The 18,891-nt window shown below is 35.6% G+C and overlaps 1 protein-coding gene across 2 annotated transcripts; it reads right to left on the reverse strand.

Moving 5' to 3' along the window:
* Nucleotides 1–102: 102 nt before the first annotated feature.
* LOC125651667 (uncharacterized) lies at nt 103–17,936 on the reverse strand. Of its 2 annotated transcripts, XM_048880374.2 has the most exons (12): nt 17,570–17,936; nt 17,192–17,385; nt 13,446–13,558; nt 10,106–10,123; nt 8,478–8,723; nt 8,009–8,257; nt 7,520–7,708; nt 7,205–7,421; nt 6,922–7,121; nt 6,498–6,644; nt 5,788–6,029; nt 103–712 (listed from the first exon to the last, which is right to left on the reverse strand). In XM_048880374.2, exons 5-12 carry the CDS (start codon nt 8,536–8,538, stop codon nt 590–592), a joined length of 1,428 nt encoding a protein of 475 aa, XP_048736331.2. In that variant the 5' UTR covers nt 8,539–8,723; nt 10,106–10,123; nt 13,446–13,558; nt 17,192–17,385; nt 17,570–17,936; the 3' UTR covers nt 103–589. The 2 variants fall into 2 exon arrangements, with proteins under 2 accessions (XP_048736331.2, XP_056023164.1); XM_056167189.1 differs by lacking the exon at nt 7,520–7,708 and having other exon boundaries at nt 104–712.
* Between the last annotated feature and the right edge of the window lie 955 nt (nt 17,937–18,891).

Consider the following 18,891-nt stretch of genomic DNA (forward strand, 5'->3'; position numbering starts at 1 on the left):
GATCTAAGTTTATCATATCCTCACATTTCAAGTATTTTTGGGGTAAAATATGTCATCTAAAAGTTAAAATTTGTGACTATGCAAAATGAAGATGGTTTATATTACACAATCAATATTTAACTTGTTTGTTTATATACATAAAAATACTCGAGTCTTTGTTTACACAACACATATTTAAGGTTAAAATATTGCTTTTATTCTTGCATTCAGAAGGTCAAAAATTTTGCTGTCAACATTGAATGACATATTTTTAATGTTTAACATCGAAAATGAAAAATATTTTTATCACAAATCGTGAACCAGTCCTTTTAAGGGGTCCAACTGGTTAAGTCGGTGGATTCTGCCTTGGAGTGTTTGGAGGATAGTGGACCACAATGTGGTGTGTACATTTATTGCTATCACAAAAATCTTGCCAATACGAACATCACTTCCAGAACAATTTATATATGTGAAAATGAATTGATCACAATATCTTATAGCAGCTATATATAAACAGATATGATAAACATATGTAGACAAATGCTAACTAATGAATAAAATATAGCAATGTATACTATTAAAACTACCAAATATTCTATTTAACATTCTATCAGTAGTTCCTCCAACTCATTCTCGTATAAGGGTTTTCAACGTGTTGCCTCTCTGGAAGAGATTCATATCCACCATCTGTATCTGATATTCCCGGTTTGTGATTTATGTATCCCTCGAACACCTACAAAACAAACATGGTTGATTTTCAGTTAAAACTTGTAAGCGCTGGGCGCATGCGCACGATTATTAGAGTTTAACAGTCATTTAATCAATGAAACCTATCGTCAAATGAAATATTCCAAACAATGGGGTTCTACAACATGGATTAGGGTTTTCTTCGCACCCATTTTCGTTTCTGTCAAAATACCGATGCAGTGTCATAAACATTTAGTTCGTTAAAGTATGTATTATGGCTACTGACATACAGGGGTATCAACAGTCTCGACTGAAGTAAGCATTTCGCAAATTCTATGATCGTTATAACGATCTATTTCGTCAATAAACCTACCATTGGGTCAAATGCTGTCTGACGTGTTTCATACCGATTATGCCGTTCTTGACACACTGATGTTGACTACGGATAACTACGTTTACCTGATCGGGATATAGGGCTCACGGCGGGTGCGATCGGTCGACAGGGGATGCTTACTCCTCCTAGGCACCTGATCCCACTTCTGGTGTGTCCAGGGATCCGTGTTTGTCCAACTATCTATTTTGTATTGCCTATAGGAGTTATGAGATTGATCACTGTTCGTTATCTTCACCTTTCGTCTAAAAGACTCTCGTGTTTCGATACCAAGCACATGGTTTGTGACACCTTTTCAAACACGTAGCGTAGGTTACAAAGACCGCGTGGGTTGGGGAAATATCGCGTGATTTGGAAGTTTGTAAACAAGTAGGCGGAGAAACCATTGGACCTGATAGACATAGTGCATTATCAACTGCTGACTTTACCTGAAATAAATATATATCAGAGATATCTTCCTCTATTGCTATGTCACACCATCAGTGTACCATGTATACATTTGTTCACTCATTGTGTTGGTAAGAAAATGAAAACAGATGATACCTGTACACGGTATGAAAGGTGAAGACAACGAACATCGATCAATCTCATAACTCCTACAAGCAATACAAAATATAGAGTTGGGCAAACAGGAACCCCTGGACACACCAGAAGTGGGATCAGGTACCTAGGAGGAGTACTCATTCCGTGTCGACCGCTCACCTTCGCCGTGAGCCCTATATTTTGGTCAGGTAAACAGAGTTATCCGTAGTAAAAATCAATTTGCCAAGAACAGCATAACAATCGGTATGAAACACTTCAGACAGCATTTGACCCAATGATAGGATGTATTGGCAAACTATATCAGTAAGTAATACTTTATTCATAAAAGCAATAATGTGGTTTGGGTTGCCTTTCCCTTTAAATATATTTGTTCTGAGTATTGTGATACATCATAAAGGAAAAAACAAACATTATTCTTCGTCAATATTGTTGATATAAATGTGTTTTTCACATATCAAAACAACTTTGTAATTAATTGTAGCAAAAAGGTTTACCATATTATATACGTGGATATCACTGCAAGATGTGGTAATTTCATCAATTGAACAGTCCAATTATGAGTCATTCTTACAAAAAAGAATCTAACTACGTCGAACAACTATATTAAGTGTTCATTTAGATTGATTGGTTGGTGTTTAACGCCGTTTTGGCAATATTTCAGCCATTACGGCGGTTAACTAATTCAATTATGTTTGGTTGTGAGTGTTTGATTTTCCCTGACGGCCCCCAGTGAGCCTACACTTTTTCGAACATCAGGGAATCGATCTTTTGCGTGCCAAGGGAAGTGTTCATTTAGAAGATAAAACAATCACGTCGAACTCGGATATTTCATTGAACATAAATTTAACGGCAAACCACATGTAACAACTCAACGTTCTGACAAACGGGATGTCTTGAGCTTCTACATCAACTTCCATTATCCATATAGCAATATTCCATTATCACGACCATGCTATCTATATCCCTCAGCTGATTCAATACGCAAGATCATGTTCTGCGTATGATCATTTTTAAACTCGAGGCAGGCTACTGACAATAAATTGATGTTATAGCCAGGATGTTCAACAGTCTGTTTAAAGTCAGGATTTCGCAAATTTTATTATCGTTATAATGATTTATTTACCAATAGATACTGTCATTGAGTGAAATGCTGTCTGGCGTGTATCATATCAATTATTAGGCCGTTCATATTACACTGAAGTTGACTACATATTACTCCGCTTATCTGATGAAGATATAGGGCTTACTGTGATCAGTCAATGGGGGATGCTCACAACCCCTTGGTACATGATCCCATGTCTGGCTTGTCCAGTGGTCTGTGTTTATTATATTCTTAATTTTGAATTCTTTATAGGGATAATGAGATTGATCACTATTCGTTATCTCCTCCTTTCATTTCATCAAAAATCTCATCAAATAAGGAAATCGTCTTATATACTTCTTACAGGAGTTGTGTTCAATTCTCTATATTGTATTGCTTATATGATATTGATCTCTGTTCGTTATCTTCACCTTTCAGTGATCACTATTCGTTATCTTCACCTTTTCATATATGATAATTGATAATTGATTTGAAAAGTTCTCCAATATTTTATTCTTTCCATGACTCGGCAATTACAGCAAGTTGTTGAAACTTATTATCTAATATGCTAGTAGTACTATTATAACTTTAATATTCATAAAAGGTGAAGATAACGAACAGTGATCAATATCATATAAGCAGAACAATATAGAGAGTTGGACATACACGGGCCCCTGGACACACCAGAGGTGGGACCAGGTGCCTAGGAGGAGTAAGCATCCTCTGTCGACCGGTCCCACCCGCTGTGAGCCCTATATCGTGATCAGGTAAACGGAGTTATCCGTAGTCAAAATCAGTGTGCCAAGAACGGCCGAACAATCGATATGAAACACGCCAGACAGTACTTGACCCATACAGTATCATTGCATTGTACAAATCAGCCTATCTCTTCTCAGTACTTTCATTTCCTCTATGAACAAATGAAGATAACGAACAGTGATCATTCTCACGAAAAGGTGAAGACTAGGAACAGTGAACAATTTCAGGAATTCTATAAAGAGTAGAAAATGAAGAGAAGGACAAACACGAACCCATGGGCATACCAAAGGTGGGACCAGGTGCGGAGGAGAAATAAACATGCCCTAAGAGAGATTGACCAAACTCTTCGTATTAATTTTACATTCGTTAATCGTACTTATACAACTGCCCTTTCAAAAGATGAAATCCTTCAAATTATGCCTCATGTTTAGACACGTTTAGTATTCCAGTCAATGGTGTGATTGAATGAGTTTTCGTACTATCTATACTGCATTCCTGAACTTCACTAAAAACCCTTACAAAGAAAGATATATTGCTGGATAGAGTAAATGTTCTATCAAACCCCATCTTTGCTCCTAACAAAAATATTAACAGCTCTGAAGGAGAAGCGTCAAATGCACTGTGCCACAACATATACCAGAGGTGGTATAAATCAAATGCGGATGCTAAATAATTCTAAACATCTTTTAGTAAATTTGAAAATGCAAAACTTTTCTCAAATCAATAACACAAAAAAGTATGACTTTCCAGCACATTATACGACTAATCCTCACGATAAATTAAAGACTGGACATTTTGACGCCATAGACAGTTGCTTCTACAACAAAATGGAAAAAGGAAATATACGTATCTAGTGATCAGTCATCCAATAATTTGCTTTGTTAAATACACTCTTATTCCACGCGTTCCGTGGAGATCTGGGTTAGAATAGGCTTTCGGTATCCCTTGCTTGTCGTAAGAGGCGACTAAATGGGGCGGTCCATCGCATGAAACCACAAAAACCGAGTCCCCATGTCACAGCAGGTATGACACGAGAAAGGTCCCTCCCTGTTGAAAGGTCGTAAGCATGGAACATAGGCTTAAATTTTACAGTCCTTCATCGGCAATGATGACGTCTCCACATGAGTGAAGAAAAAATCTCTTGTGGCATTCAACTAGAAATTTAGATATATCGACGATGATATAACTATTAACAACTCGAAATAAAAGACATCAGTGTCCTCTACGTCTGCTTCATACTTACATATATATGTAGCTATGTTATACGTGGATAATTATTGAAAGTAGATATTAGTGGCAAACTAACAACTCAACTTTATGACAAACGGGGTGATTTCAGCTTCTCGATCGTCAACTTCCCACAATTATGTAGCGCTATTCCATTATCACATGTATTTGGTGTTTATATCTCTCAACTGATCGATATACAAGAGCTTGCTCTGAGCATGATCAGTTTTTAAATCGAGGCAGGCTACTGACAAACAAGTTGATGTTACAGTGGTTTCACCATTCTCGTTCAAAGTCAGCATTTTGCAAATTCCCTAGTCGCTATAATGATCTAGCTTGCTAATATGACCTATCATTGGACCAAATCCTGTCTGACGTGTTTTATACTGACTGTTGGGCCGTTCTTACAACACTGAATTTGAATAAGGTTACTCCGTTTACATGATCAAGATATAGGACTCACGGAGGGTGTGACGGTCGACAGAGGATACTTAGTCCTCCTTGGCACTTAATTCCACCTTTGGCATATCCATGATGTACATTTGTATTCCTCATAGGAGTTCTGAGATTTATAACTGTTCATTATTTTCACCTTGAATTGAGAAGCTTCTACAGGAGAAGAAAAAAATATCCTGCTGTTGCCATCAACTCGACATTTAGATATATTGTAATTGTAATTAACAGATTTATATAGGGCTCTATCAACATTAGTTCTCTAAAGCGCTTTACAAATGTGAGAGAAAATATGTGAATGAAATATTCAATATAACTATAGTATAATATAGTATAGTATATCATATCGACATATGAATAAAATATTCAATATAGCATAATATATTATATGATATAGTACATAATTTTGACTACGGATTACTCCGTTTATATGATTAAGATATAGGGCTCACGTCATATGTGACTGGTTGACAGAGGATTTTTACTCCTCCCATACATCTGCTCCCACATCTGGTACATGTATGTCCAGGGGTCCGTGTTGCTCAACTATTATTTCTATAGTCCTCATAAGAGTTGTGAGATTGGATCACTAATCGTTATCTTCACCTTTTTATGATGAAACACTAATAAATCAACTGATATTTTGAAATAATGCACTGATACTTACTCTGTCTTCTTTTATTTCGTCATATACTTCGGATAATGTTTCGTCAAAAACAGTATGGTGTGTATGTTCTTCAGTTCTTAAATTATTATCAGAATTCGTTCTATTGGCAGACATTCTCCATTTGTTGACCATCACAATCAAGACAATGAAAACAATCAGTAGTGACCCCGATATCGATATCCCTACTATCGTTAATGTATTAAAGGATGAGGTCTGCTTCTCAACTATGACTTTCACAAAGCCTGTAAACAGAAATGAAATGAAATGCATGTTGCCTTTTGTTTTGAATATATTCTGTGACAACACCTAGTTCATTCTACGAAAACCTTGACAAGTCGCTTTAATTTAGTAATTTAGTAGCCTCGGTCTGATTATCAACCACACCGGCAAGATTAAAATCCAAGAGCTTAGTACACTAGATAATGACTGGTTCTTTGCCAAGCGACCAATATTAGAAGTGAAGGCCACAAATCTTTCAATTAGGATATTACCTTTTTTAACCTCCACACATGTGATGATACTTCATATATGGCAATTTATGTCGCTATGGGGGTGAAATATCCAGAATAAGTCGTAAAACAACATATAAAATGTCAATATTCAAAGAGCTTTGCGAACATATTATATTCTAAGAATATTTCTTTTGTAAATGATCAAATTAACATATAATGTTAAGATGTTTCGATTGACCTTCTAATAGGCATACTTACATCTTGACTTAATAAATGTTCCCATGAGTGATGTGGTTCCATCAGGACATTTTTTGCATCCACTTTGGCCATACTGATCCTGATAAAATCCTTCCGAACATTGGACACAATCACCACCATCATAGAACCAACCAGGTCCACATTTCCCTGACCATATCAAGAGTTTCAATGAAGCATTAACAAAAGCTATCAAACGTACTGGGATTTTAGAAACCATCAAATGAAAGGTGAAGATAACGAACAGTGATCAATCTTGTAACTTTCATTAGGAATATAAAATAGATAGTTGGGTAAACACGGACCCCTGGATATACCGGGGGATTTAGGATTTTTTCTTTAACATTGCTACACATATATTATTATGTGTCTGCGAACACTTTTAAGCCATATACATGAATCATGTCAATAAATAATATAAACTTACGGCATATTCTTTTTTCATGCAGTATGAATTCAACTGCCCCATTTCCGCAAACTTCTCGGATGGGATCAGTTTTGAAGTGTTTAAATTGGCACTTGAGTTGATGACATATTTGTTTGAATTTTCCATATTCAAAATAAGCGGCGATGGACTTTCCGTGGTCATCCATTCTGTTCATAAGATCATCTTTATTTGCTTCATACCTACATGCAAAGAAATAAAATTTGATTGATATATTTTCTCGTCGTAACTATTTACAGAAAGGAGAGTGTGTAAGGCAACGCACGGCAATATTCCCTCCAGTGTTGTCCAGATCTGGAGATCTTTAGAGGAGAGGTGTTTTCCTTCTATCCGCTGGAAAGGCTTGTCACAGAGTAAAATATCACCCGTTGGACAAAGACCTAATTGCTTTATGCAATCTCTTAGGGCAATGGGACTGAACTTCAGGTTGGGACAAGTGAATCTAAATGTGTAGTTTCTTTCCAAATGAGTCGGTTCCGGTTCTATAATTAGGAATAGCAATGTATGTGAATTCGTACGAATAATACGTTATATCCAATTTTTATATGGAACACCAAGTACTTTGTTTTAACATGCTTACTAATACAACTCAACGAGACAAATTCTGCCGAGAACTGTGGTTTCCAAATCCCGTTGCTACAAACGTGATTTGTGGCGTTTGTCTGAAGATATCCTGTTTCGCAATGGTCTATACCACAAGTCAGAGTATGACCGTCATGACACGATATTACTCCATGAAATACTTGTGGTGGGATATTACATACGCTTTCTGTAATGAGACCATTCAAATTGTAATCTTTTAAAAAAAACAAAAACCCAGTGCTTTCATTGTTGAGGCAATTTTACATAATAAACGTTTTTTATGAAGAAGTTACTGCTCTAGTTTTAGTTTCCTCACAAAATGTCCATTGTTTAATGTATATATTTATATACCATTTACATGGAAAAGATATATGATTACATAAAAGAACGTGTAAATGTACTGCCTTAGTTATACTCCACCCACAAAAACAAACTGAATTGTGCGATTTATATATACTTCATATGGACAAGATATATAACTAGATACTTGGTAATTTCTTCACAGTGACAGTGAAGTTACACTGGTTAGTGTTTCCGAATTCATCAGTTGCGTTGTAGGAAATTAAATGACTTCCAAACTTCATAAATTCCCCGTTACTGTTGCTACTTGAGACTGTGACGTTTCCCGAATTATCTTCAGCATGTATAGGTGACCATGTAACAACAGAACCGCCATCAGAACCATACTGCACAATGGTCAGTGAAGGACAATCCAAGAACGATGGTGGGATCATATCTATAATGACAGCGTCAAAATAAGAAAATTGATTCGAAATTTATTGAGATACAACATTAGAACATTTATGAATATGACAAAGATCAGAAAATGAACTTTTATTGCAATCTTAACTTGCTATTCTTCATTACATGATGACATTATAACATACATTTCACATTTGATACCGAATTGCATTGACTATACCTATCTTATTTCAAACACAATACATTATATTTACCATTGATTTTGACACTAAGAACACACGAGGTGGAATGTCCTCGGCTATCATTAGCCGTCATTGTAATAGTGTGTATTTCACGACTCCACGTGAGTTCTGTCTCTGGAAAGTTGACCGTCAATCTCTCGCCGTCACAACTTTGTCCGTATATACCAGGAAGATGATCAAATGATGAGAAAGTTATATTTTCCGTCAGTTTAGTGAAATTAAGTTCTTGTACTCCATCTGGGCAGTTTATGACATTGGCTATAATAATAATAATAATAATAGCCTTTATTTATCCAGGATTACACAAATTAGCATATAGCTAGTTTCCATTGTGGTCCTGCAGCATTTGCGAATTACAAATTACAAACTATCGTATTCACATCTGATATATTAATACTCAATGCAATTAATGTACATGTGCTACTTACACACACATTATATACATTTGAATATATATAATTTTGATCCAATCTTTGGATTATTTACGAATACTAGTTTGCATATTTCTAGCAAATAAAACAAAACCACTGCGTATAACGAGGCACACCAATTCATGGCTGTGGCGGCAAATTTATCCTCTTTGACAAAAGTAGACTTTGCTTGTGTCAGACATACCAAAGTGAAGTAAACTAACATTCGGCATTAAATGGAATCGACCGAGGTGATCCGAGTGGTAAACCAATTACAGTTATCAGACTTTGACGTCACAGAAAAGAAAACGCGGGAAAATATAGGATCCGGTAAATAATTTCGAGACTATTTCCCTAGGGCAGATAGTTCAGAAACTATTTCACGGCTAGCGTTATCCAGAGAAATAGCAAGTTTATTCACCTAACTTGTATATAGCAAAAGCATTCTGAGGTATAAAAACATAATATATTACATAGTGCAAAGATAATTAATTCGGATTTTTAAGAATATTGCCTCTGATAATTTTAGCAAATAATACAAAATCACTGCGTATAGTAATAGACATCAGTCCATATTTAGAAAATGAAATTTGGTGTGATGGCAAGCTTTGCCTTGAACAACGGTGTAATTCATTTCTATACACTAACTACTGACGTCATGATCGAATGAAAGATAAGACACCTTCTTCGTACAATGTCTCCACAGTTGTCAACTGATATTAAGGCTATCTTAAATCCGTCGCGCTTGGTCAATGGTAGAGTGTTTGCTTCGTAAAGTGTAACCGGGATGCCATGAGTTCGAACACCACTTGTGCTATAATCGCGTCAAACCTAAGATGGAAACATAGGTAATGATTGGTCCTTTGCCAAACGCTTGGCAATTAGAAATGAAAATCATGGGTCTTTCAGATATGGCCTTAAAAGCGGAAGTCCCGTGTCGCGCCAGGCGTTGGCATGACAACGAACTTCCATGGTTATTGCCCTGAGTGCTACTTTGGTTTTCACTTACAGTTAGTGCCGTCTCAATATAAGTGAAATATCCTTGACTAGACGCCAAACAAACAACAACAAAACCATCTTTTAGAGTACATTATAAATAAACTACACCCAATAAACTTCCCCACAACCAATATTCACTTGAAAGAAGTTTTTATTGTGAATTATATGTTGTTGGATCTTAAAAATAAGAAAATAACTATAGTCTTTTCTTAATGAAAATGAATGACTTACGTGCCTCTGTACATTTTTCTGGAATGAATAAAATTATTTTCATTTTTTCCGTGTCCAATGAATCGCACTGCTATCAAGGAATTCACCAACCAACGAGCAAATGAATAAGTCTTATACTACATAAGGTTGATTTTTATTGCACCTTTAATAATTTTACTCAATACAAAAGTAATACGATCAAATGTTAAATTCCCTGAAAACGCACGTTGAAAAGGTTACAAAAAACAGTGATTAGTCTCACAGCTCCTATATAAATAAATCATTACGAATAGGGATAAACGGATGGCTAGATGTACCATAGGTGGGGTCGGGAGGAGAAAGCATCCCCTGTCGACCGATCGCACCACCGCGAGCCCTATATCTCAATCTGGTTAACAGAGTAATCGGTAGTCAAAATTAATGTGTAAAGAATTGCCTCCATTGGTATGAAATGCGTCAAACAGCATTTTATCCAATTCCATGCTATATTGGTAAGTTGGATTGTTATAATGACTATAGAAGTTGCAAAATTTCTACAATTTCAACGTATTTGCCAGCAGCTTGTCTCCATATTAAAAAAAACCCTGACCATATGCAGAACAAGCTCATGCGTATCGAATCACTTGAGAGACATGAATACCATATGTAACATAGATATGGGAAGTTGACGATAGAGAAGCTGCAATCATCCTATTTGACATAAAGTTGAGTTGTTAGTCTGCCGAAAACATGTATGTTCAATGAAATATCTAAATGCAAGGTGAAGATAACGAACAGTGATCAATCTCATAACTCCCACAAGCAATACAAAATAGATAGTTGGGCAAACACGGACCCCTGGAAGACTCTGTGATGTTTTTTTTTTCAATGACATTGGTATACAACCCTGAAATATCCAGGGGTCCATGCTTATCTAACTCTTAATTTTGTATTCCTCATATGAGTTATGAGATCAAGGATCTGTGTTTGCCCAACTCTTTATTTCTTATTCCTTATAGGAGTTGTGAGATGGCCTTACAAACAAAGATATTTGCTGGATACAAAGAAATATTAACGGCAAACAAACAATTCAGTTTTATGACAAACGTGATGATTTTATCGTCTCTATCGTCAACTTCCCATATCTCTGTAGCACTACCGGGTATTCCATTATCACCTATATATGGTGTGTATGTCTCTCAACTGATTGATACACAAGAGCTTGTTCTGCGTATGATCAGTTTTTAAATCGAGGCAGGCTACTGACAAACAAGTAGATGCTACAGGAGTTCTCACAGTCTCTATTAAAGTCAGCATTTCACAAATTCTATGGTCGTTATATAATGATCTAATTTGCCAATACAACATTTTATTGGATCAAATGCTGTCTGACGTTTTTCATTCCGATTGTTAGGCTCTTCTTACTCCGTTTTCCTTATCAAAATATGGGTTCCACGGTCGACATGGGATTAGGCACCTGATCCCCCCCCCCTGGTATATCCAGGGGTCCGTGTTTGTCAAACTTTTTTTTTGTATTGCTTTTAGGAGTTATGACATTGATCACTGTTCGTTATATAATTATATCAGCTTATATGCAATGTCTTTCTTTTTTCTTCTGCAGGACACGCATAAAATATGATTGAAGAGGATTCCATGCGATAACATTATTGTTTACTTCATTTTAAGGGAGAAGCCGCTAATTTTACCTCTAGCTAAAACAAACATTGACAACATATACAAAAACGATACGTGGGCATCCTGAATTAGTTATAGAAATTGTTCAATATTGCTTTGTTTTTCATTACAAACCCAGAATTTGTTTTGACAATTCTTTTTGACGTCTCCATATGAGTAAAAAAAATTCTCGAGAGGGACATTAACCTATATAAAAGCAATTAACAAAATGCTTTTTATAAAGAAAAAGGACCCATAAAACCAACGGAAATTCTACTTTAGGGTAAAGATAACACACAGCGACAAACCCTATAAATCCTAGAAAGAAAACAAAATTATGAGTAGGGCAAACACGGACACGATTCCTAGGATTACACCGTCATAGTAGGAGCAAGGTTCGAATTTACGCCCTCCTTGTCACGAAGCGAACCCTACAAACACTAAGCTACCGCATCTCTACTATGTTAGGGTGCTTGTATATTAATTTGAAAAACTGTCCTTGTGAGAGTCTTTAAGGTTTTGAAGAAAATGTATTTCTCATGTATTCCTATGTCAAACGCTAAACCTCTCCTACGGTCCCGACCTAAGTCTGAGGAATATGTTATTGACTCTGCAGTAAATATAGCTGTTTGTATATTATTTAACAAAATATTCCCCTGCGATTATTGAGAAGATTAATCAAAAATTGTTTTTACATAATTATCCCGCTGTAAAACTTTAGATATTTCCTGGAAGATGCAAGCATATCATAATGCCATACTGTGCACTTGTTTTGCTTAAATATGAGTTTGACCAAAGTTTCCTATATATTCCATTGTAAAACAAAGACTCCGAGATTCATGATACATGTATGTCTACATTGCATGGTGATGCTTGCATTACGAATGAGATACAGCACTCATAATTCTTTGTTATGTAAACAAGGCTCGTGCCATGTTTTTGTTTACATATAGATCGCGTGATAGAAAATAGCATTTTAAAAACAAAATGAGATGTGCTAGACACTAGAAAAAATAATACCTTATGTTCAGAATGAACTTGGAAATTGAATAATCTGTTTTAAACGAACCTTTATTGGTATATCTAGCTTACATGTAAAGTTGTAAACAAAAACAGGGCACGAGCCTTGTTTACATAACAAAAAATTGTGACCTCTGTATCACCCATGCACCTTGACAACTGCCATTAATTGTTTTGCTGACCATTAGAAATGTCTTAGTTAAGCATTTTAAACATTAAAAATACAAAAACAGAATTTGAAAATTTTCAGTTTAAACGTGTTCATGCCCCTATAACTTGGATAGTCACATGCTTATTTTCATTGATAATAACAATTAATTTTAGAAGCTTATTATAATAACGTACAAAATATTAATGCATGTATAAGAAAATTTGAAGATAAAAGTAGTGCTCAATCTCATAACTCCTATAAGGAATACAAAATTAAGAATTGGACAAACACGGACAACTGGATATACCAGAGGTGGGAGCAGATGCCTAAGTGGAGTAAGCATCCCTTGTTGAGCGGTCACACACACCGTAAGCCCGATATCTTGCTCAGGTAAACGGAGTAATCCATAGTCAAAATATAATATGAATAGCATCAAAACGTTTAAAGAGCTATAAGAAAAATATACAAATGTATGCCATCAATTAGAATGACAAAATCAATATTATTTTAACTACAGATTACTGTGTGTGTTCTTACCTGTACACCAAGCTTGATAATGACTGTACTTAGAACAATCACCGTTAGTCTCACAGCGGTATTCTGATCCACATCTTTTTTCCCCCGCATCGCCTGTCTTTCATCCACTGGCACTGTTAAGTGCAATGAGTTCAGAATTATCCAAACCATCAATGTACACATACAATCCTTCTCGTTAAGTCTTTCTATTTTCTGGGTAGTATCTCATACTGTTTTAAGAAAATTAACTTACAAGGCACATGTTAAAAACAAATAAACTTCATCCAAAGTTATGCTCTTCTACGAGTTGGTTGGCTCTCGCAGTTTTGGAAACTAATAATGCCCGATACTGAGCAAAGTTTGAAGCACGAAAATTAATCCCTTTCCCTAACACACAAGTATGCATATGCTTGCATATTGTTACCTAGACCCAGATCATTGGGACATGATGTTATCGTAACAAATCATGGGACATTTCAATAAAGCCTGGTGATTACTTTATAAAAGATTCACTGGTAGCATCACGATTTGGGAGCACGATTAGATGCAATATTGTTATTTCGGATTCCAAACATTTTGGTTGAGCATCACTGGAGAGACATTATTTGTCGAAATGCGCATCTGGTGCATCACAATTGGTACCGTATAAGTTTTACATTATGACCCCTGGGTCGAGGCCTCTGCTGGTGGACTGTTAGTCCCCGAGGGTCTCTACAGCCCAGTAGCTAAGTACTTCGTTACTAGCTTGAAAATACGGATGTATATTTAATTGCTGTTATAAAATTTAGAAATTCATTTCAAAATTAAGGATTATCTCCTTCACGCATAGTTCTTATCCTTAGACGAATTTGACTCCACCTTTTTGGCACACTGTTTTCCCCTAAAATAGCTCTAAAACTCCATTGTTATTTCGGATTCCAAACATTTCGGTTGAGCATCACTGAAGAGACATTATTTGTCGTAATGCGCATCTAGTGCATCAAAATTGGTAACGTATAAGTTTTACATTGCGCTTTGTTACGATACAATACATCTGATGCAATGATAACCATGCAATGATAACCATTAACATTAATCGTGTTGGTGGTGTTGATCGTAGAAAAAAAATTGTCTACGATCGATACGATTGTCATGACTACCCTCACGATCTGATAAGATTGATCACTGTTCGTTATCTTCACCTTGCAATGGATCACCACGTTGAGTCCAAGATGAAGACCACGATTTCAATCGTGGCGCGAATCGTGATACTGTGAACATAGCATTAAGGAACCTAAATTTACATTAAATTTTAGCATTTCATTTGATTCTGTTCTTTCTTGGGTATGATTTTGATATTTTCTCTATTATATAACAAACCATGCTTCAGTATTAGATACATTTAATATCCCAGTCAATTGGGCGGATGAATATGAGTTACCGTACCTATACTGTATTCCTAAACTACATAAAAAGATACATTGCTGGATCCAGTAAGTGTTCTACCAAGCCTTTATATCTTTGCTCCTCACGAAAATATGAACATATGTGAAGGAGAAACTTCAAACGTACTGTGCCACTACATATGCCTGAAGCAAATGTGGATTCTAAAAACAATTCTAAGGAACTTTTAGTAAACCTGAAAATCGCAAAGGTTTTCTCAAAACTAGAATGTTTGACATTATAGACAGTTGCTTCTTCAACAGAAATGGAAAACGGAAATATTCATATCCAATGATTAGTGATCCAAAAATTACGGTGTTAAAACTACTCTGGCTCCACGCACAACTACTCTGAAGGAGAAATAAAGGAATATACTGGAGTTCGTCACTGACCATATCTTAGTAGTCTTTGGTGATCAGGTCTTCCAACAGTCTGTTGGAATTCCAATGGGCACGAATTGTGCTCCATTGTTAGCTGACCTGTTTTTATTTTCTGATGAAGCAGAATTTATAAAATAAAAAAAAACCAAAAAACAAACTTATACTTGAGAAGAAAAATCTCCTGTGAACTCGAAATAAAAGACACAACAGAGTCGTCCACTTCTGCTTCATACTTAGATATTTTATTGCTTATAGGAGTTATGAGATTGATCACTGTTCGTTATCTTCACCTTTCATTGAATTCAAGTTTAAGTTCCATGCTGGACCCGAGATTGAACATAGCATAAATATATAACGAGTCTGGCATATTGATTTGATATAATAATGTATTTATCATCTCTGACTAAATAATGCTATCATGATGACAACTACACTAAAAGCAATGTGTTTTTGTAAAACATTGATGACACCGTATTGTAGCAAAGTAATTTTGGTACCCAACGAAAGGCTTTGCCATAAGGAATATAGATGGGAAATATGAAAGCCGTATCATCATTCAAGTTATGACCAAGGTTAGAGTGTTTGCAGTCAGACAGACAGACGGACAAACTAAAAATTGTATACCTAAAATCTCCGATTACGGGGACAGAAAATGCGTATTTGATTTACTGTATAAAACCTACTTGGATTTACTATCAGAATAAACATTACATATTAGTACCGTATAAGTTTTACATTACGACCCCTGGGTCGAGGTTACTGCTGGTGGACTGTTAGTCCCCGAGGGTCTCTATAGCCCAGTAGGTAAGTACTTCGTTACTAGCTTAAAAATACGGATGTATATTTAATTGCTGGGATAAAATTTAGAATTTCATTTCATTATTAAGGATTATCTCACTCATACATAGCTCTTATCCTTGGACGATTTTGGTTCCAATTTTTTGACACTTTAGTTTTCCTTTTAGCTCTTACAAGTTTATTGTTATTTCGAATTTCCAAACTTTTGACTTGAGCATCACTGAGGAGACAATATTTGTCGAAATGAGAATCTGGTGCATCAAAATTTGTACCGTATAAGTTTTATATGTAATACGAAAATGTGTTTGATATACATGTATTTGCGTAAATGCTCACTGATATATTGAGTAAGTTTGAAATTTATCTCAGCAGAATAAATTTTTCAACAAACTAAACACTTTGATTTGAAAAAAAAACCCACTTTGATATCGATTTGCTATAGGAAAATATTCATATTTAGTTTTACTATAGCGATAGCTTACAAATATTTTATAATGAGAGTAGACTTTCACTTAAACAAAATCTATTTATAACATACGATAATAAAGTATAAATAATATAAATAAGTCCTTATACTGTAACTATACGTATATTTAGATTCAATCAAAACTTCGAAGATATTTCAACATAAATATGTGATGAAAAAGTAATCATAAATTTGGTATGAAATATCATTGATAGTTATATACTGATGGTTTGTACATGTAACAAGTTCGATGCTAAAGCCGTAAAACCACTAAATAGATTAGTTACACTTTCTAAAACCACGAAAAATATTCAGATTCAACATTAGATTGTTATGTATTCAATAAGTTTGACCTGTCGCGTTCCTTCATTGGTAGCACTTTCACTATGTAACCTAGAGGTCGTGAGTTTGAGCCCCGCTCGTACCATAGCCGCATCAAACATAAAACGTAAACATTTGTCGTGATTGCCCCTTTGCCAAACGCTCAGTATTAAGATGTGACAATCAAGGGTCTTTTGGATATGACCTTAAAAACGGAGGTAGAATTTCGTGACAGGCGTTGGCAAGTTAAAAAAAAACTTCACTGTAACGGTCCTGGGTGCTAAGCATACTTGTAGGTAGATGAATGTTTCGGAAAATACATGTACTTTCTAATAAAAATAAGGACTGCAACAAATATAACATATCAAATCCGGACGTACCACACTTCTGCGGTCATGCATGCGACTAGTCCATTCTCTCACTTCCTCATAACTACAAGAGGCTGCTTCATGACATTCCTCTTCAATGTGCAAGTCATCAGATTCCGTGGACCTCCTCTTTCTCCGACTTCCTCTTTTTCTGAGAAATGAAGATGCCTTTTCCTTTGATGTTGTAAGGCTCTCAAAAGATAAACCTTTAATGCAAAAATTCATTAGATTTTTTTTTACCTTAAGTTTTACCTTAATAGCAAACTCTGAAGTTTGATCAATTTAATTATCGATGAGGAAAAGTGAAGATGACGAACAGTAATCAATCTCATAAATTCGATAAAGAATACAAAACTAAGAGTAGAGCAACAGATTCGCTTTTGAACTTACCATTTTCACAGCACATACCAGAATTTTCAGGTTTGCAAACGCAGATATCAACGAACATTCCGCCGTTTAGACACTCCGCATTGCAAACTCTGTGTTCTATCCGCAGTGGTTTCCTGCAACGTTCCTCTACTTCCTCCTCGTTCCATTCTGGTAAACCACAGATCTCTCGCTTCCTGGTCTGTGACCCTCCGCCACAGGACTGGCTGCATGTAGTCCAGTCTGACCACGGCAACTGACCACATACTGTAACATTTTTGCAGCCTTCAAGAATAAGGACTGCATCCGTAACAGCCAAAAAAATCAAAAGCAGCCACATCACATTTCTAGAACAGAATGAAATCCTATTGCTTTCAACTTATCAACTACATTTTAGGGTGGCCTCTGGGTGTTATCTAATTTTTATGCCTGCTGCCAAAGGTATTCATATCAGGATTTGTCTTAAACAAATCAAAATTTCTCAGATAAGAAAAGGTTAAAACATTGAATAGTGATCAATGCCCTAACTTCTAAAAGGAATACAAAATGAAGAGTAGGTCAAACTCGAACTCCTGGATATTCGAGAGGTAACATCCAGTATTTACATGTAAGAGGGTACGCTCTCAAGGAAACGAATATGTGCTGGGGCTGGGATCAAGGCTTAAAACATGTAATATTTAACAATCTTCCCTTTTCGGATACAAATAACACAGATATATGTACACTTTGTATAATGGTAAGAGCAAAACCACCTGCGTCTTAATTGTGAAATTCATTTTCTCTTAAACGCAGTGCTAAGGTGTGGTTCAATCATAGTCATATAGCCAAAATACATGCATATCATTGTCTCAAAATATATGCTTGTCTCTGGCATCAAACTGACTGTATAATATTAATGAAAACATGCTGACCTTTACAAATTTTATCAGTTTTAAATACAAATATCAAACAGGGATTTTCTTGAACAAAGGATGGACCTTAACTGTTACCTGAATATGATAGGTGTATATCTGGCCTTTTTACAATACGAAAAGAATCATACTTCCTGGTAAACCAGGGAGACAAAATATAAATTTTACTAATCTAGACAGTTTTCGCAATATTTCTTTATAACTACATGAAAATAATATTTATGGTTAATGTTTTAGACTGCTAGGAAGTTAACTCTCGAATAACTTGAGACTATATTTTGCTTTATTTGTTAAGCCTATATTTTGTTTTATTTGTTAAGGCTATATTTTGTTTTATTTGTTAACGCTATATTTTGCTTTATTTGTTAATCTCTCTCTCTCTCTCTCTCTCTCTCTCTCTCTCTCTCTCTCCTATTGTTAATTTTACTATTAGAA

Source organism: Ostrea edulis, chromosome 5, assembly GCF_947568905.1.
Source record: "Ostrea edulis chromosome 5, xbOstEdul1.1, whole genome shotgun sequence".
Lineage (NCBI taxonomy): Eukaryota > Metazoa > Mollusca > Bivalvia > Ostreida > Ostreidae > Ostrea > Ostrea edulis.